Source organism: Mobula hypostoma, chromosome 1, assembly GCF_963921235.1.
Source record: "Mobula hypostoma chromosome 1, sMobHyp1.1, whole genome shotgun sequence".
NCBI lineage: Eukaryota > Metazoa > Chordata > Chondrichthyes > Myliobatiformes > Myliobatidae > Mobula > Mobula hypostoma.
This window is the reverse complement of record NC_086097.1, coordinates 38,367,367-38,388,583: the sequence shown is the minus strand read 5'-3', so window position 1 is coordinate 38,388,583 and position 21,217 is coordinate 38,367,367. Positions and strand designations below refer to the sequence as shown.

The 21,217-nt window shown below is 41.7% G+C and overlaps 1 protein-coding gene across 3 annotated transcripts in view; it reads right to left on the bottom strand.

The window, feature by feature from the left end:
- The window catches only part of LOC134345709 (echinoderm microtubule-associated protein-like 5), a 188,807-nt gene that overhangs the window by 36,199 nt on the left and 131,391 nt on the right, over positions 1-21,217 (bottom strand). For all 3 annotated transcript variants that reach the window (XR_010017752.1, XM_063046827.1, XM_063046813.1), the window contains exons 24-27: positions 12,150-12,238; positions 11,838-12,014; positions 9,280-9,481; positions 5,533-5,659 (exon numbers count right to left, since the gene is read on the bottom strand). Coding sequence is in view for 2 of the 3 variants with exons in the window: in XM_063046827.1 (XP_062902897.1) it covers positions 5,533-5,659; positions 9,280-9,481; positions 11,838-12,014; positions 12,150-12,238 (595 nt within the window). In the remaining variant the exon portion in view is untranslated. The remainder of the gene's footprint in view (positions 1-5,532; positions 5,660-9,279; positions 9,482-11,837; positions 12,015-12,149; positions 12,239-21,217) is intronic.

Below are 21,217 nucleotides of genomic sequence, written 5' to 3'. Positions count from 1 at the left end.
ATTGTACTCTGCTTTAGGAGTGCTTACCTGACTATTCCCTGCCTTCAGAGAAAGCAAGACACACAGAAAAAGGGAATGAGCAAGAATTAGCAGAAAAGCTTGAAAATAAACTATGAGGAAATTTCAGCTTCTGTTATGAGAAGAGGAACATAACGTGGGCACAATAAAAATTTGCATTTATGTAAAGCAATTCATATCAAAACACCTCAAAGTGCTTTACATAAATTAACTTCTCCTACGTAATACAATGTTGCGGCACAAAGAAAAACGTTTTACAAAAGGTTGCGTTTTTTATTTAATACAATACAATACTTATTTTTCAAGATCTCATGCGTTGCAAACCCAATACAAAGCTACATATGTAGCAGTATCATGGAACATCTTATTCTCAAAAACACTGAACAACAAACCAATTTTGCTGCTCTCATAACAGATTTCAAAATCCCAAAAGTCAAAGATATGTTACAGTGTTAATAAACGTAAATTCAAAGTAATAAAATATATTGTTTCTGAACTTAAAATTTATCCCCCCCAAAAATCAACTTGAGCATTCTGCTCTGGGCATAGTCTGTAAACTAGGCACAACAACATGAGCAAGGATTTTATAAAGAGAAATAATTTTCCTTTAAAGTCTGCTGCAAACTTCCTTCTCCGCTAAAAACTCATTTATCAATCAATGGAGATGGGTAGTGTTATAAAATTAAAGTATACTAAAAACATTCTTAATATACTTGGGCAAACTGTATTGTTTTCTGAACACCACTGAAAAAGCTCAAACAAAACAGTGTTTTTAATGTATCCAGTCCATCACTTGTGAGTAATCCGTATGTAAATTACAAAAGCCGCTAAAACTATGCAGTACCATTTGCCAGCATGTTATTGTATTCAGAACAGGATAAAAATGTAGCTATATAACTGTGATAAGGAAAGATCATGCTCAAATACTTCTGTGGCTTACATCACTTTCGACAGCTACACAACTCCAAATGTCTCCTGTTGCAAATCACACGTCCGCAGGCAATGAAGACTGTGGTCGTGCCCTTGGATTGCTGTGAAGGCCTTTGATGACCTGTGCTGCAAAAAGGCTTTATTTTCCCCCCATTGCTTTCTGAATGCCTCCATTGATTGGAGGATTTAGAAACGGTTTGCTTATAGTTCAAAGAAATTAAACAATCGGTTTTTAGAGTGCATTCTAAACACTTCTACCTCCTAAGACGAAAAATGCATAAATATTAACTGAAAGGAAAAACAAAGAAACCACATAGCCTCACTCACACTTTTAATGAAGGCCAGGGCAATGGGCTATTGTGAAATTGAGGGGCCATATATGCAGCCGACCTGGCCCTACAGCTCAACACAATGTGAAGCTGCCACTGAGTTCATCAAGTTCAGGAGAAGAGTGGGAGGTCAGATGCAAAAGATCAGAACAGGGTAATGGGTGCTCTGCAGGTTTCTCTATGGAACCAGAGGCAAAAAATCAGATAATAAATTAAAGTATGTAAAAGCTGGGAAGGAAACTGTATACCAACTCATTATTGGTATGCTGCAATCTCACATAAAAGGTTTGTAGTGTGAGCTTTTTGGCATTAAGGAAAGAGACATAAATGCTATGAGCAAGTACTGTAGCTTTGCTGTTTTAGACCTAATTGCTGCTGGTTCATAATCTGCATTCAATAATGTATGGAGATAATATCTTGGCTAGCAACTGTATGGTAATGCAAGGCAAAAATTAAAACTGAAACTGTTGACAATTTGACAACATTCATTGAATTAGTAAAGCCACCAGTTAAACAAAATAAAACATACAACAAAATAATTTAAAATTGCTGAGTTTCTAAGGTGAAACTGACTCGTGGAATGTATATTTCATTTACAAACTACAGAGAAATGGATTGATCTCTGGACATTAAGGATAAGGATAAAGACATAATAAGGAAATTAGTTGGCTTGAATATTGGCTTTGACCTTAATGAAAAGCTCAAAGGGCTAGGTGGACTAATCTTTAGTCACCAAGACATAGAAGATGGCTAGGTGGGCTAGGTGAGAAGGCAGGTACGTGGGGTTGAGTGAGAGTCGGGATCAATCATGATGGAATGGTGGAGAGACTTGATGGGCTGAATGGCCTAATTCTGCTCCTATATCTTATGGTCTTATTCTGCTCCTTAAATTAATTTCTGAAACAAATGGGAGGAAATTGGTTGATTTTAGTCATAGATACAATGGAGCACGAATCAGATAATGATTGGGCAAAAATGTAAAAGGAGCTATGTAGAAATAAAGTGATAAGTATGTGGACTATTTTCTAAATGGAGGGAAAACTCAAAATTGGAGGTGCAAATGGACTTAGGAGTCCTCATGCAGGAGTCCGCAAAGGTTAATTTACAGATTGAGTCCATGTTGAGGAAGGCAAATACCATGTTAGCATTCATTTCGAAAGGACTAGAATTGATAAGCAATGGTGTAACGTTAAGGCTTTATCAGGCATTGGTGAGGCCTCATTTGGAGTATTGTGAGCAGTGTTGGGCCCCTTAGGAAGAATATGCTGACATTGGAGAGGGTTCAAAGGAGATTCACTAAAATGATTTCAGGATTGAAAGGCTTATCATCTCAGAAGTGTTTGATGGCTCTGGGCCTGTACTCACTGGAATTCAGAAGAACGAGGGGTGATCTCATTGAAATTTATCGAATGTTGAAAGGCCTAGATATAGTGGATGTGGAGAGGATGTTTCCTCTGGTGGGGGAGTCTAAAACCATAAGACACAGCCTCAGAATAGAGGGACGTCCATTTAGAATGGAGATGAGGAGGAATTTCTTCAGCCAGAGAGTGGAGTATCTGTTGCCACAGGTGGCTGAGGAGGTCAAGTCATCGAGTATATTTAAGGCAGAGGTTGATTAGTCAGGTCATGAAGTGATACAGTGAGAAGGGAGGCGACTGGGGCGGAGAGGGATGGATCAGCCATGATGAAACGGTGGAGGGTACACAATGGGACAAATGGCCTACTTCTGCTCCTATACCTATTTTAAACTCTACAGACTTATTATATTGTAATCAACTTAGTCATGAGAAGCTTTATCATTGCAATGTTAATGTTACCACCAGCAACATCTTGATTTGTAAAGACCTTTAAAGTAATAATATATCTTGATGCTTCCAAGAAACATAGAGGACAAAATTTAACACCAAGACTTGGAAGGAGATTCCAGAGCAGATTCGCACAGGCATTTTCAAACAAGTGGTTTTAATAAGCTTCTTAGAGTAGGATAGAGGTGTTGAGATTTATGGAGGATATTGCAGAGTTGGTCATTGATGGCATGACCACTACTGAATTTTAGTTGCAGCAGAGGGCACAGTCACTAGTGGAATAACTAATTAGAAGAATGACGTGAAAAGAACAAAACTCCCCTCAAACTAAAGAGGTATTTTCCTTTAAATGTAAGAGTCTAATAGTTCATCACAGATGTATTTATTAGGAAAGGCCTTTAAATGAGCTAAATCTTATAAAATCAAGGCAGCTCAGGTGAACCCACTCAAGAAAGCTGAATTCTGTGTATAGAAACCGAACATAAGATTGGAGAACACTATTCGATGGTACACATTAGCCTGAGGTAAACATATAACTTCAAAGCTACATTGAATCAGTCAAATGAAAATATGTAGGCAATGTGGAAAGAGAGGATTCTGCAGGTTTGGACATCTTCAGCAACACGGATTGCTGGGTTAGGCTGGGTCAGCAGGTCAGGCAGCATCAGTGGAGGGAAGTAAACTGTCAATATTTCAGGCTGAGATCCTTTATCATGGCTGGAAAGCAAGAGAGGGCAGAAACCTAAACAAAAAGGTGAAGGGAAGGGGAAAGCATAAGCTCGTTGGTAATAGGTGAGTCTTGGTGAGAGGGGAAAGGGATGAATAAAGGAAATGATGTGAGAAGCTTGGAGGTGAAGGTGGAAGAGGCAAAGGGCTGAAGAAGAAGGAATCTGATAGGACAGTAGGCCATGGAATAAAGGGAAGGAGGTTGGGAACCAAAGGAAGATGATGGGTAGGTCATGAGTGTGGAGGGAGATGAAGAGAAGAGGTCAGGGGTCCACAGGAATGAGGAAAAACAAGTTAGGGAAATTGATGCTGACGATGTCAGGTTGGTGACTACCAAGATGGAATATGAGGTGTTGTTCCTCCAGCCTACACTTGGCTTCATGGTGGCAGCAGAGGAAGCTGTGGACAGGCATGTTGGTGTGGGAATGGGCAGTGGAATTGAAATGGGTGGTCACTGGGAGATCCTGGCTGTTGTGGCGTATGGAGAAAAGATGCTCAACAAAGTGGTCTTCCAATTTGCATCGGATCTCACCAATGCAGAGGGCATACCAAGAGCATCAAGTGCAATAAAGAGCCCCAACTAGTTCACAGGTGAAACATCGTCTTACCTGGAAGGACTGTTTACGGCCCTGAATGGTGGTGAGGGAGAAAGTCTAGGGGCAGGTGTAGCTCTTAGCATAGTTGCAGGGATAAGTGCCAGAAGAGAGATTAATGGGGAAGGCTGAGCCAACAAGGGAATTACAGAGAAAGCAATCTCCACAGGAAGCATTTGTGGGGTGTGGGTGTGATAGGGGAAGAAGTGCCTGGTGGTGGGATCCCATTGGTGATGGCAGAAGTTGTGGAGAATGATATCAGATGCAGAGGCTCATAGTATGGAGGCTGAGGATAAGGGAACCCTGGGCATTCAGTGCTCCTGGTGCAGCCTCCTTTACACTGATGAGACCTGAAACAAATTGTTGAGTATCTTCACTCTGTCTACTGCGACAGCCAGGATCTCTTTCCAACTTGACTTCCCATTCCCACACCAACATGTCTGTCCATGGCCTCCTCTTACTACCAGATGAAGGTTGGAGGAACCACACCTCATATTCTGTCTTGGTAGTCTCCAACCTGATGGCACCAACACTGATTTTTTTTAAACCTCCAATAACTACTTCCCTTTGTTTTACCTCATTCTTGTGGCCCCCACATCTCTTCTCTTTCCATAACCAGCATCACAATCTATCCATAACCTTCCTTTGGTTCCCCACCTCTTTTTATTCCCTCTCCTATTAGATTCCTTCTTCTTTAGCCCTTTATCTCTTCCACCTATCACCTCTAAGCTTCTTGCATGATTCTCTTTCATTTCCCTCCCCAGCCGCCTACTTTCCTCCTCTCACCTAGATTTGTCTATCATCCACCAGTTTGTGCTCCTCTCCCTCCCCCTATCTTGGCTTCTACCTCATCCTTTCCAATGCTGATGAAGGGTCTCGATCCAAAATGTTGACTGTTCATTTCCCTCCATCAATGCTGCCTGACCTGCTGAGTTCCTCCACCATTTTGTGCATGCTGATTGTCCCTAATCCTTATTTTCTCTAAAAAAACAAAAACTACATTTTAAATCAGGCAATAGAAGTCTCCTTAAGTCTGGAAGAAAATGTAATTCACTGCACTAGTCTCTTCCAAAAGCATAACCAAACTAACTGGACTAACTAGGATTTATTCTGAAAGTGCAGTAAAAGTACCTTTCTTCTAGGGAAGGCTCCTTCTGTTGTAGATGAGGCTTGATTCCAGACATCGGCCGGAGATTTGTTGCAAAGGCCCTAATGGTGTAATTGATATCATTTTCCCGGGCAACATCACTGTCATAACCTACAAGCATAACGTAGTCAGAGACTATACATGAATCATTATGGAAACACACATGTAATACTAAAGGAATTTTAGATGGGGGAAAAGTACCATTAGAAAATGTTTACCTTCCAAGAAAAATATTATTTTAATCATTGGATGAATCACTGACTTTAAAGATATATAAAAACTAGTATACTTAATCTTCTCTTATATCTAAAAATTCTAGGACTTAGAAAAGGAACCACTATTTTAATATTTCAGTATCTCGGTCTTCTGATTTAGTTTAATCCTTGAAATTCACCATAATCCATTTCACCAAGGGTGGGTGGGTGGGGGGTGGGTCAGTTAACTTAAGCGCATCCAAAAAAGACCATACATACAGCAAGTCAAGGGCATTTTGTGTACCATACTACTATTGAACTCCTTAATCTGTTTGGTTTGTGTAGCTTACATCCCTGCACTGTACATATTATGTACATTTTGGAGCATAAACACTGACAGTTATGACAAATTAACTGATGGAAAATAGTTGTTTATTGGTGACGCATATTTCATAATCATATCATGAAACATAATTGGAAAACCAGATACCAAATCACAATAACTTAGTTGAGTACTGGTAAGAGGCATCAATGTGTTGAAAACTCTTGAAATGCTTTGAATTATTTGAAAACAAAATTTTTTATAACTGTTGGTTTAAGCAACACAAAGACAGGAATTTTGAGTCTCCAACTGATGTAAGTAAGCAGTTTTCTCAGTTTTAAGTGCACATTTCATTTCAACTGTGGTCACCTGCCAACATGGCACTCCAGCACACAGCTAATTCAGTCAACGTTTAGAAACAGTTACCTGCAGTAAAATGTACCAAGCATCAGCACCAATGGGGAGAAACAGCAATTAATTTTGTTTCAAGGTTTCACTAACTGGATCTCCATGATATTTAACATGCAATCAGGTGATATCAAGCATGGATTTTAAATTCAGTGGACTGTAGGAAGACTTAAAAAAAGTAAGGGTGATCCACCAGTTTCAACATTTGTTGATGATGTGGAGAACTGGGGAGAAAGCAGAAACTATGAACCCTAATCACTTTAAAGATTATTTAAAAATGTACACAAGCATCAGTACTGTACTGGTAATATATAACGATGCTTCATTAAGCGACTCTCAAGTAATGCAAGCAAAAAACAAACTTATTTAATTGGCTCAAAATATCTTCAAAAGTAAAGATGAGGAACACACCTTGTTGGTAATATGGTAATATTATATGGTAATATATTTGGTAGGAAAATCTCTGTGCAACAATTTCACTAAATGCAGCACTAAAGTACATAATTTGGTGAAATATAATAAAAAGTAAATGTAATTGTATAATTATACCAAAACTTCTATTCAATTATTTCAGCTTTGAACATTTGCAGGGAAAATGGTTTTTGCTTTCCTTAGTACACAACTACAGTAGAATCATCTTACAGTAGATTTCATACTGAAAATTATGACTAATCAATAACTTATACATAATTTATATCCAAAATTCACATTCATTAATTGCACTTTTTAAAAAGTTAATGTAATTCATCTAACGTTCTTAATGCCAAAAGCAAAGGTCATTGAGATCACTAGGTTCTAAAAGGGCAATGAGTGCAAAAGGCAGAAAGGGGAGTGAAATTAAGGATGAAATCAAGGCAATAACAAGAGATGATACAAGATGTAATAAGCTGAATGTTGAATCCATCTTGGTAGCAATGACAACGGTGCAAGCAATAAACCAAGAAATATTGGATGCACGTATGAATGGAACAGCAGTTATCATGTCCGAGTTTGACTTTCAGATTGAATTGGGTAAAACAAGTCAGTAAAGGCAGCGCTGAGGTCTTCAGAGAATGCATCTGTGTATAGTATGTTACTAAAACCATAAGAGAACATCCTGTCTTAGATCTGGCCCTGTGCAATGAGAGAGGCAAAAACAACAATCTTGCAATTAGAAATCCTCTTGGAAAGAGTGATCACTGTATGACTGAAGTTAGATTGAGGAGTAGGAGTTTGTTCACCAAAGTCTGTCGGGCAATAGGGTTAAATGCTGAACTGAAATCCAGTAACAGCATTCTGACATAAGTGTCCTTGTTTTCTAGGTGTGCCAGGGTCAGGTGCATGACAGATGCTCTTGGTATCTGCTGGAGAGCAGTTCTTTGGGTAAGCATATTGGTGAGTGTCCAGTGTGGCAGGAGTTGAGTTTCTGATATGTCGTATTACTAGCCATTGAAAGCACTTCATGATGATTGGCAGTAGTCACTTAGTTCTGAAGGTGTAGAGTTCTTTGGTACAGGGATGATGGTGGCTGATTGAAGCATGTGGGGACAGCAGGCCTGGGTGAGTGAAGTGTTGAAGATGTTCGTGAAGACGTCAGTGAGCTGATGTACACACTTTCTGAGTACTCAGTCTGGGATGTTGTGTGTCCTGGCTGCCTTACAAGAGTTGATTCTGCAGAGTCCTTCTCATATCTGCTGCTGTTACAGACAATGGCTGCTCACCTGGGGAGGGGAGGGGGGGGGGAAGCTTTTGCAGCTGGCATTGTGTTGCATTCATTGAAGCACGCGCAGAAGTTATTTAGAGCGTGAGGGAGGAAGGATTCACTAGTCAATGCTGTTTTCCCTCGTGTAGTCAGTAATGCCCTTGATATCCAGCCACATATGCTGGGAAGCGTCGTTAGACTGGTGCTCCTGAATTTGCAATGTAAAGAGGGGTGTGAGTAGTGATGTTTCCCTTCCTGTGTAAGATTCAAGAGGGAAAAGACTGCCTAAGATGAGGTTTCTCTTGGCTGCTCCGAGAACTGTTCTGTCTCCAGACTTGTAGGCAGCATCCTGGACTTTGAGCTCCTTTGCATTCAGCCACGGCTTCTGCTTGGGTCATGGGATGACTGTTCTTGAGGTACCAGTGATGTCTACACACCTTACTGATGTGGCTGGTGACAGATGGGGCATACTCCTTGATGTCTGTGTCTTCTCTGTTTATGGGGTGGCCTACTGTTTCTGCATAACATGGTTGAGTCTGTCTGTTCCCCTAGTGGCCATGGTGACGAGTTGGTGGAATTGTGGGTAAAATGTCCTGCAGGTTAACGTGATTGAAGTCTCCTTCAATTATGAAGGGAACGTCCGGATGCTTGTTTTGTAGAGAGCTGATGATACAGTAAAGCTCTCCCTTGGCATTCGTGCTCAGGGGAATGCAGACAGCCATGATGAAGATAACAGTAAACTCCCTGAGCAGGTCATGTGGCCAGCATTTAATTGTAACACATTCAATTGCCCAGAACAATGACTACTAACTACAGATGAGTTTGTACATCAACCTTTTGTTAATGTATACACAATTCCACCTCCTTTGGATTTCCCCGACAGGGAGATCCTGTCTGTACAAATCTGTAAACCCGTGGAATTGTCTGCCCCAGCAGTAGAGACAACTTCATTCAATCAATTTAATAAAGTTAGAATTTTTGCACAGCAGGGGAATTGTGGGTAATGGGGAAAAGGCAGGTGGGCGGAGCTGAGCCCGCAGCCATGTCAATCATGATCTCTTTGAATGACCTGTCAGATGGCCGACTCCTGCTCCCGTTTCTTACATTTTGATGTTAAAGTACTTACCTCCATCTTCATCAGAATCAAAATCAGACTCCTCACTTTCGTACTGCCTGCTCTGTTTGTGACCACCCACTTCATGTTTCCAGATCATCACTGATGTATCTGCTCCACCAATCGTAATGAGCAAACTGTCATTATGTGCCCAGCGAACATTTGTTACGTGTGTGCTGTGAGCAACATATCTTTTGAACTTTCCATATTTTGCCTAATTCAATGAGGAAGCAACAATAAAGAATTTAAGTTAAATAACTATTTTGCATGTATTATAAAATGTCTTAATCTTCATAAATTATTTAAAGTAATTTTGGTAGACAATATTCTAATTACTCATTACATTATTAAACACAATATTGAAGATGGAAGATATCATTGTGAATCTAAAAGTTTATTTCACATTACATTACCACTGCTGAGTTGTATCTACAACATTTATTGAAATACAGGTAAAACTAGTCAGTAATACAGACAAAATGCTGGAGGAACTCAGCAGACCAGGCAGCATCTATGGAAAGGTCAATGCTTCGGGCTAAGACCCTTTATCGGGACAGGAAAAAAGAAATGAGCAGTCAAAGTAAGAAGTTGGGGGGAGGAGAGGTAGAAGTACAAAGTAGTAGGTGATAGGTGAAATGGGGAGAGGGGAGGGGTGAAGTAAAGAGCTGGGAAATTGATTGGCACACACTTAGTGATACAGGAACAGCTTCTTTCCCTCTGCCATCCGATTCTGAAATGGACATTGAGCACGTGAACACTAACTTACTTTTTGAATATATTTCTGTTTTTTTGCACAATTTTTAATCTATTCAATATATGTATACTGTGATTGATTTACTTATTTAATTACTTTTTTCTTCTTGTTGTATATTACGTATTGCATTGAACTGCTGCTGCTAAGTTAGCAAACTTCATGAAACATGTCGGTGATAATAAACCTGATTCTGATTCTGGTGAAAGAGAAAGGGCTGGAGGAAAGGGAATCTGATAGGAGAGGACAGATGGCCATGGGAGAGAGGGAAGGGGGAAGGAGCCCCAGAAGGAGGTGATAGGTAATCAGATAAGGTGAGAGGGAAATGGGAATGGGGAACGGTGAAGGGAGGGTGGCTGGGGGGCATTACAGGAAGTTCCAGAAATCGATGTTCATGCCATCAGGTGGAGACTACCCGGACAGAATACAAGGTGTCGCTCCTCCAACCTGAGTGTGGCCTCATCGCAGCAGTAGAGGAGGCCATGGACTGACATGTCGGAATGGGAAGTAGAATTGAAATGTGTGGCCATCGGGAGATCCTGCTGTTTCTGGCAGACGGAGCGTAGGAGCTCAGCAAAACGGTCTCCCAATCTACGTCGGGTCTCACTGATATACAGGAGGCCACACCGGGAGCACCAGACACAGTGGATGACCCCAAAAGACGCACAGGTGAAGTGTCACCTTACCTGGAAGGACTGTTTAGGGCCCTAAACAGTGGTGAGGGAGGAGGTGCAGGGGCAGGAGTGGCACTTGTTCCACTTACAAGGATAGTGCCAGGAGTGTCCCTTGTCCATTCGTCCCTCCCCACTGATCTCCCTCCCGGCACTCATCCTTGCAAGCAGAACAAGTGCTACACCTGCCCCTACACCTCCTCCCTCACTACCATCCAGGGCCCTAAACAGTCCTTCCAGGTGAGGCGACACTTCACCCGTGAGTCTGCTGGGGTCATCTACTGTATCCGGTGCTCCCGGTGCGGCCTCCTGTATCTCAGTGTATCTGCATCCCAACATGGATTGGGAGACTGTTTCGCCAAGCACCTACACTCTGCCGGAAAAAGCAGGATCTCCCAGTGGCCAACCATTTTAATTCCACTTCCGAGTCCCATTCCGATATGTCAGTCCATGGCTTCCTCTACTGCTGCAATGAGGCCCCACTCAGATTGGAGAAGCAACACCTTATATTCCATCTGATGGCCTCCAACCTGATGGCATAAACATCGATTTCTCAAACTGCTGGTAATTGCCCACACCCGCTTCTTCACCATTCCCCATTCCTATTTCCCTCTCTTACCTTATTTACTTACCTGCTCCTCCCCCTTCCCTTTCTTCCATTGCCTTCTGTCCTCTCCTATCAGATTCCCCCTTCTCCAGCCCTTTATCTCTTTCACCGATCGATTTCTGAGCTCTTTACTTCAAGCTCTCCCCTTCTCCGGGTTTCACCTATCACCTACGCCCTTGTACTTCTTCTTCTCCTCCCCATACCTTCTTACTTTGACTTCTCATCTTTTTTCCTGTCCTGATGAAGAGTCTTGGCCTGAAACGTCAACTGTTTACTCTTTCCCAGAAATGCTGCCTAGCCTGCTGAGTTCCTGCAGCATTTTGTCTGCGCTACTTTGATTTCCAGCATCTGCAGATTTTATCTGGTTTGTGAAAACTAATCAGCACTTTGCCTGGCAAAGAAAAAAGTACTTTCTTAATGAATCTGTATCTTTTTAAAAACATTTTTGGCTATTGAAATACAATTTATTAAGTGAAATGCATTTACTAGAAAGATGAGACAATTAAATCGACAATGTAAGCAAAAACAGAAATAAGATTACCTTCACTGGGTATCGGAACAACTTCACAAATCCAAAGTCATCCCCCGTGACAAGCACTTTTTTGTTACCAGTAAGACAGGACGCGGTTACATCAGTGACATCGCTTACCATAGGCCAGATACCTTCACATGAAGGACCCAAGACACAAGTCCAAGATGTCCAATCAATTTTCTCAACCTGGAAAATTCATATAACAAACCCTATATATTTATATTACTACTGTTCTATTAATGTAAAAAAAAACTACTCTATCGCATATTTTTCCTTATAAGATTGCTTTTTTCTCCCGCTCCTGGAAAATCTGTGGCTTACCTCTGCCTTATTTATTATCTGGGGTTTCCCACGGGGAGCTTCAAAAAACAGTTGTTCCTTAGCACCAGTATTGACCTGTAAAAGTTTACCTGTTGGAAAGCAAAATGCACCGATCAACGTCAATAACATCTCATTCCACTGCCAAGAACATAACCACTGTAGTTTAAATCCACAGATTGGCATGTAATAATAAGAAGAATAAAAAGATCTCTTGAATACTTCACACTAATTTTCAGCATTCAATTGCAAAATACATAAATTGCAGATGCTAGAATTTAAAGTAGAAACACAAATGCTGGAAGAACTCAGCCAGTGCACAGCATCTGTGGAAAGAGAAACCAGCGCTGCTTGATTGACTGAAGTCTTCCATCATTTCTGTTTTTTTGTTTCAATATTTGATTGTTTAGTTCATTAACTATAATCATCAATTATTTGTCAGCATTGAATTCTACATATACACGAGTTTGGAACTCGGGACATAAGTGAAATGGAAATTAACTGGAAACCTAGAGATCGTGACTGCATGAGGTGTATGTTTGCTTCTGGTCTTCCTCAATGAGCTGCAATTCCTGTCTCCTTACCTCCTCCACTGAGCCTGTCTCCCTCTGCACACTGAATTGATTCTCTCACATAAGGCACCATTGTTGTACATTTACAACCCCACCATGATTAAGTTCAACAATGTTCCCCATTCCCACAGTCATTCACTGAGGTTACAATGCAAAAAGAGACAACCTTTTGGGTGATCACCCTTTAAACAGATATTTCTCATCACACTTACAGTATTTCCCTTCAATCTCTTCAGTCTTAGGCACGACAGAAGGTATATTTCATTAGGAGTTTGAGAAGAACCAAAAACATATCAAAATTTGTACAGATGTACCGTGGACAGCATTCTAACTGGCTGCAACACCATTTGGTATGGGGGTGGGGGCTACTGCACAGGATTGAAGAAAACTGCAGAGAGTTGTAAACTTAGTCAGCTCCATGATGGGGGCTCTGTAGTATTCTGTAGCCTCTACAGTATTTAGGACATCTTCAAGGAGTGATGTCTCAAAAGGCAGTGTCCATCATTAAGTACCCCCATCACCCAGGACACGCCCTATTCTCATTGCTACCATCAGAAGGGAGGTACCAGAGCCTGAAGGCACACACTCAATGATTCAGACATAACTTCTTCCCCACTGCCATCTGATTTCTGAATGGAGATTGAACCAATAAACGCTACCTCACTACTTTTTCATATCACACATCAAAGTTGCTGGTGAACGCAGCAGGCCAAGCAGCATCTGTAGGAAGAGGTGCAGTCGACGTTTCAGGCCAAGACCCTTCGTCAGGACTAACAGGGTCTCGGCCTGAAACGTCGACTGCACCTCTTCCTACAGATGCTGCTTGGCCTGCTGTGTTCACCAGCAACTTTGATGTGTGTCGCTTGAATTTCCAGCATCTGCAGAATTCCTGTTGTTTACTTTTTCATATAGCTTTTCTGCTCTTTTTTGAAGGTTTTAAAGGTGATAGTAAATCACTACAAGTATATTAAAATTCCATTCTATAAAACTGAAACCACCTATTACATGCGAGTTTATAATTCAGTCTTTTCACATGTGAACAAGGAGCTAGAACAGACCATTTGTCCCTTCAAGCTGCTCTACCATTTAATAAAACCACAGCTGATTTGATAGTGACCTCAGCTTTGCATTCCCGTCTACTCAACTTTTATTTTGTAGATCCAAAATCCATCCACCTTTGTATTTAAAACAATCACTCTTCGTGATGATTATAAATGAGGAAGAGGAAGGGTGGATCAGTAAATCTGCAGGCGACACGAAGGTTGGTGGACAGTGAGGAAGGTTGTTGTAGGTTACAAATGAATATAGAACTGGATAACTAAAAAGATGCAGAGCCGGGTAGTGAAGTGTCTGATGGAAAAGTGCAAAGTGTGCCCTTTGACAGATCAAACTTGAAGGCAGAGTACAAGATTAATGCCAGGATTCTGTGAAGTGTAGAGGGACCTTGGAGTTCATCCACAGATCCTTCAAACATGTCGCGCAAGTTGATAGAGTGGTTAAGAGGCAGGTAGGTGGAGACGAGTCTATGGCCAGATCAGCCATGATCTTACTGAATGGAGCAGCAGGCTCAACAGGGCAGATAGCCTACTCCTGCTCCTTATCTTCTTACATTCTTATGCTGTGCAATTGAGTTCAAGGGCAGTGAGGTAATTTTGCAACTCTATAAAATTTTGGTTAAACCACACTTGGGGTTATGAGTTCAGTTCTGGTTGCCTCATGATAAAATAGGGTGACATCAACACAGTTTCATTAAAGGGAGATGTTATCTGATAAACCTGTTAGAATTCTTTGCGGTTCCAAGCAGGTTAGATAGTGAATTAGTTAGCGTGGATTTTCAAGAAGGTCTTTGACAAAATCTCGCACATTGGGCTTTCATAGAGCCCATAGCTTTAGAGGCAAGGTAACAAAGGGATAAAGGGATCCTTCCAGTATGGCCGCCAGTTACTGGTGGAGTGCACCAGGGGTCAGTTTTGGAACCACAACTTCCCACTTTACACATAAATAATCCAGATGCAGGAACTGACGGCACTGTGGCCAATTTTGCAGATGATCAAAGAATGGTGAAGAGACAGGCATTTCTGCAGAGGCAGGGAGTCTACAGAAGGACTTACAGGTTGGAAGAGTGGGCAAAGAGGTGCCACACAAAATACAGCACAAGGAGTGTGGGGTTATGCATATTGGTAGGAAGATAAAGGTATGAACTATTTTCTACATAGGAAGTATATTCAGAAATTAAAGGTGCAAAGGCATTTATGAGTCTGAATTCCAGATTTCCTCAAGGTTAACTTGCAGATTGATTGCAGGAAAGCAAATGCAATGTTTGCATTTTGTTTTGATTGATCTAGAACATAAAAGTAAGGATATACTGCTGAGGTTTTATAAGGCATTGTTCAGACTACATTTGGACAATCGTGAGCCCCTTTGTGCACAATATCTAAGGAAAGTTGTGCGGGCTCTCGACTGGGTCCAAAGGAGGTTCACATGAAGAATACCACAAATGTGATTGTCCTTTTTCATGTTGCAAGGCACTGCTGGTTATCAAGAACACTGAATACTGCATGTCTCCAGTGAGTTGCTGGATAGTGGTCGAGTTGGATTTATTTCAAGCTGTATTACAGCCTGCTTCAGCCACCCAGGGAAGTAGGTGTCAGCGGCAGCACATTCAGGCAGGTGAATGTCTCGGAAGTGTTTGTGATTGCAAAAACCTGTTGGACGTTGGTAATGTAGAATACTATGTGTCCAATTCAATTGTTCATTGGCGAGACCGAAAGCAGGGGAGCTGTGTGGCCTCAGTGTGGTGTGGACTAGTTCCTCATTCATGCTCTGAGGAAGACTGCTGCGGCCACTGAGGCAGGAGACAGCAGAACTGGCTATGTGCCACTACTGGTTTGGAGACTGGCCCCTCCCAATGGGGCTGCCCTCCAGTGTTTGCTCGACTGGCCCCTCACATTGGGGCTGCCCTCTAGTGTTTGCTTGGTGGGAGACGAGCTGGATTGTGTTTGTTTGCAGCTGCATTGTCCAAATGAGGAACTGTTGCAGGCTGTTCCTGCAGAAACATGACTCTAGGACAACATCCATGTACCATCAATCTGCAGGCCATGACACGTAGGGACTTGGGCTATATTATTATTATTTAATTTTTTTTAGCACCTGTATGTTTTCTGCTATAATAATTATACAAGACTATGGCATATAGGAGGAGAATTAGGCCAATTGGCCCATTTAGTCCGTTCTGCCATTTCATCATGGCTGATCCAATTTTCCTCTCAGCCCTAACCTCCTGCCTTCTCCCTGTATCCCTTCATTCCCTGACCAATCAAGAATCTATCAACTTCCACCTTAAATATACATAAAGACTTGGCCTCTACAGCTGCCTGTAGCAAAGAATTCTACAGATTCACCATCCTCTCCCAAAAGAAATTCCTCCTCATCTCCATTCTACAAGGTCGCCCCTCTATTCTGATAGACCCTTTGTCTCGGCCTGAAACGTCAACTGCACCTCTTCCTAGAGCTGCTGCCTGGCCTGCTGCATTCACCAGCAACTTTTATGTGTGTTGCTTGAATTTCCAGCATCTGCAGAATTCCTGCTGTTTGCCTCTATTCTGATGCTGCGTCCTCTGGTCTTAGACTCTCCACCATAGGAAACATCCTCTCCACTTCCACTCTATCGAGGCCTTTCACAATTCGATAGGTTTCAATGAGGTCACCCCTTATTCTTCTGAATTCCAGTGAACACAGGCCCAGAGCAATCAAACACTCTTTATAAGACAAGCTATTCAATCCTGGAATCATTTTCGTGAATCTCCTTTGAACTCTCTCCATTTTCAGCACATTCTTTCTAAGATAAGGGGCCCAAAACTGCTTACCTACTCCAGTGAGGTCTCACCAGTGCATTATAAAGTTTCAACATTACATCCTTGCTTTTATATTCTAGTCCTCTTGAAATCAATGCTAACATTGCATTTGCCTTCCTCACCACAGACTCAACCTGCAAATTAACCTTTAGGAAATCCTGCACAAGGACTCTCAAGTTCATTTGCACCTGTTTTTTTTTGTATTTTCTCTCTATTCAGAAAATACTCAACCTTTTATTTCTTCACCAAAGTGCATGACCATATACTTCCCGACACTGTATTCCATCTGTCATTTCTTTGCTCATTCTCCTAATCTGTCTAAGACCTTCTGTAGCCTACTTCCTCAAAACTATCTGCCCCTCCACCTATCTTTGTATCGTCTGCAAGCTTTGCAGCAAAGCCATCAATTCCACCATCCAAATCATTGACATATATCGTCAAAAGAATCAGTCCCAACACAGACTTCTGTGGAACACTACTAGTAACCGGCAGCTAGTCACAAAAGGCTCTCTTTTCCCCACTCTTTGTCTCCTGCTAATCCACCACTGCTTTATCTGTGCTAGAATCTTTCCTATAATACCATGGGCTCATAGCTTGTTAAATAGCCTCATGTGTCGCATCTTGTCAAAGGCCTTCTGAAAATTCAAGTTCACAACTTCAACTGTTTCCCCTTTGTCCATCCTGCTTGTTATTTCTTCAAAGAATTCCAACAAATTTGTCAGGCAAGATTTTCCCTTCAGGAAACCATGCTGACTACAGCCTATTTTATCATGTGCCTCCAAGTACCCTAAGAACTCATTCTTAATAATCGACTCCAACATCTTTCCCACCCACTGAGGCAAACTAAACTGGGCTATAGTTTCTTCTCAATTCCCAGTCTTCCGGAACCATTCCAGAATCTAGTAATTCTTGAAAGACATTACTAATGCCTCTATAATCTCTTCAGCCACCTCTTTTAGAACTCTAGAGTGTACACCATCTGGTCCAAGTGATTTATCTACCTTCAGATCTTTCGGTTTCCCAGGAACCTTCTCTCTAGTTATGGTAACTTCACACATTTCATGCCCTGACGCCTGGAGCTTTCACTATACTGCTAGTGTCTTCCACTGTGAAGACTGATGCAAAATACTTATTCAGTTCATCTGCCATTTCATTGTCCCCCATTACAACCTCACCAGCATCGTTTTCCAGCGGTCCGATATTCACTCTCATCTCTCTTTTACACTTTATGTATCTGAATAAACTTTTGGTATCCTCTTTAATATTATTGGCTAGCTTACTTTTGTATTCCATCTTTACCTTCTTAATGGCGTTTTTAGTTGCCTTCTGTTGGTTTTTAAAAGCTTCCCAATCCTCTAAACTTCTCACTCATTTTTGCTCTAGTATGTGGTCTCTTTTTGGCTTTTATGTTGGCTTTGAATTCTCTTGTGAGCCACAGTTGTGTCATCTTTCCTTTAGAATATTTCTTCCTCTTTATATCCTGAGACTTTTGAATTGTTTCCAGAAATTCCAGTAATTTCTGCTCTGCTGTCATCCCTGCCAGTGTTCCTTTCCAATAAATTCTGGCCAACTCCTCTCTCATGACTCTGTAATTCCCTTTACTCCACTGTAGTACTGATACATCTGACTTCGGCTTCTGTTTCTCGAAGTTAAGGGTAAATTCAATCATATTATGATAACTTCCCCTAAGGGTACTTTTACCTTAAGCTCTCTAATCAATTCTGGTTCATCGCACAACACCCAATCCAGAATAGCTGATCCTCTAGTGGATCCAACCACGAGCTGCTCTAAAAAGCCATCTAGTAGGCACTCCAGAAAACCCTCCTCCTGGAATCTAGTACCAACCTGATTTTCCTAATCTACCTGCATATTGAAGTCCCCCATGACTATTGGCATGCATTTTCTATCTCCCGTTGTAATTTGTAGACCACATCCTTAGCTCTTTCTACAATGATTCAACACCTTCCAACCCTATGTCACTTCCTTCTTATGACTTGATTTCATTTTTTTTTTAACCAACAGACCAACACCACCCCATCTACATTCCTACATGCCCCTTTGATACAATGTGCATCCCTGGGCATTAAGTTCCCAGTTATAATCTTTCAGCCATGATTCACTGATACCTACAACATCATACCTGCCAATCTGCAACTATGCTGCAAGTTCTTCTACCTTATTCCGTATACTATGCACCTTCAGTCCTGTATTCACCCTTTTCATTTTGTTCGCCTTTTACATTGCAACTCATCCTGTTGACTGCAATATTGCCCTATCAACAACCTCTCCTCACTACACACTGCCTCTGTTTACAAACCAGCGACGTCATCTTCAGCACTGTTATCTGCCTTTCCTATGACACTTCTTGCATTGAAATACAGACAGCCCAGGACACTAGTTGTGCCTTGCTCAACTTTTTGATTCATAACTTTGTCTGAGGTCTTACCAACATTTGCCTCCACAACATCTTCACTAACTGTTCTGGCACTCTGGTTCCCATCCCCTTGAACTCTAGTTTAAACCCCATCGTGCAGCATTAACAAACCTTCCTGCTAGGGTATTAGTCCCCCTCCAGTTCAGGTGCAAACTGTCCCTTCTGTATAGGTCCCACTTTCTCTAGAAGAAAGCCCAATGATCCAAAACTCTTATGCGCTCCCTCCTACACCAACGTCTTAGCCATGTATTAAACCTTTCTAGTTTTGGCCTCACTGGCACATGACACAGGTAGCAATCCTGAGATCACAACCCTGGAGGTCCTGCCCTTTTACTTCATACCTAACTCCCTGAACTCCCTATGCAGAGCATCGACACTTGTCCTACCCATGTTATTGATACCTACATGGACCACAACTTCTGGCTGTTCACCCTCCCACTTATTTTCTCCCACTGGAGAAATCCCAGACCTTGGCACTAGGAGGAAACATACCATCTGGGAATCATATTCTTGCCCACAGAACCTGCTGTTTGTTACCCTTAGTAACAAATCCCCTATCACCACAGCATGCCTTTTCTCCCTCTTTCCGTTCTGAGTCACAGAGACAGACTCAGTGCTAGAGACCTAACCACTGTGACTGTCCTCTGTTAGGTCATCCACCCCGTGCTATATGTGTCGTGTGTTAATGTTCGGTTCTATGTTTTGTACCTTGGCCCCAGAAAAATGCTGTTTCATCTGGCAGCACTCATGTGCATGGCTGAATGACAATTAAATTTGACCTTGCCCTTGAACTTGAAAGGCCTAAATTATAGGGAGCTGTTGATGACTTGGGGCCTGTTAACTTGGAGTTCAGACGGATAAGCGGGGGACCTCTTTGAAACTTACTGAAAGACCTGGATAAAATGGATCTGGAGAGAATATTTCGATTAGTAGGACAGTCCAGGATCTGAGGGAACAGTCTCAGAATAAAGGAACATTCCTTTAAAACTGACTTGAGAAAGAATTTCTTTAGCCAGAGGGTGGCGAATCTGTGGAACGCATTGCCACAGACCGCTATGAAGGCCAGATCACTGAGTGTCTTTAAAACAGATATTGAAAGGTCCTTTGATTGGTAAGTGAGTTACCAATTGGGGAGAAGGTGGGAGAATGGGGTTGAAAAAACATTAGCTACAACTGAATGGTAGAGCAGACTTAATGGGTCAAATGGCCTAATTTGACTTCTATATCTTATAACCATATGGCCATATTTTAAGGAAGAGAGTTTCCTTACAACCCTTACAAAAATGTTCTAAACCCCCAAATCCCCACCCTCAGCTGGTTCCATCTGTCACCCATACACCTTTCCACACAGGCATTTTTTCCCTTGGCCTTCTTTCCTGATCCCTTTGCCTCCTTGGATCCATATGCCCATTATACCTCCCTTATTTGTTTCCACCATCACCCACCAGTCTCTCTCTCAAAACTGTCCATCTCCTTTCCCATCCCCATCGGCCCATTATCCTCCACTCCCACGTATTTCTGAACGGTCCATGAACACTACCTCATTACGCTGCTTTCTTTTCACACTGTTTATTTATTTTCTTGTACTTCTTATTTTAACTTGTAGTAATATTTTGTATATTGCACTGTGCTGCTGCCACAAACCACAACATCTCACGAGTCAGTGATAATAAACCTGATTCTGATTGTAATCCCCTACCTCACTTCATCCGATTCCACCTTCATCAGCCCCGTCTTCCTCTCACTCTCACCTCTTCCTTCCACACTTTCAGGCCTCATACTATGTCCCTACCTGAAATGTTGACATCCCCTTTGTGTTCACAGATGCTGCTTGAATCACTGTTTATCCAACAGATTGATTTTTGCTTCAGCATAATTTCCTGGTTTTACACAGTACCACTGTTAATTAAGCCCAGAACCAAGTGCTTTCTCAACCTTCCCTATCGTTTTATGATTTATGCATGTATACCACTAGGTCTCTCTGCTCCTGCACCCATTTTTAGAATAATATTCTTTATTTTACATTACATCCCCTTATTCACCTCACCATTTTTCCAAGCACTGGTCATGCATTTACCTATTTCATAAGCCTATTTACATTCTGCTACAATATATCACTATTCACTCCATGGGTCACATTACTGCCAAGTTTTGTTTCAGCTACAAAGTTTGCCCTACTGCCTTCGTGTTCTCAGTTATATTTAGCAATTA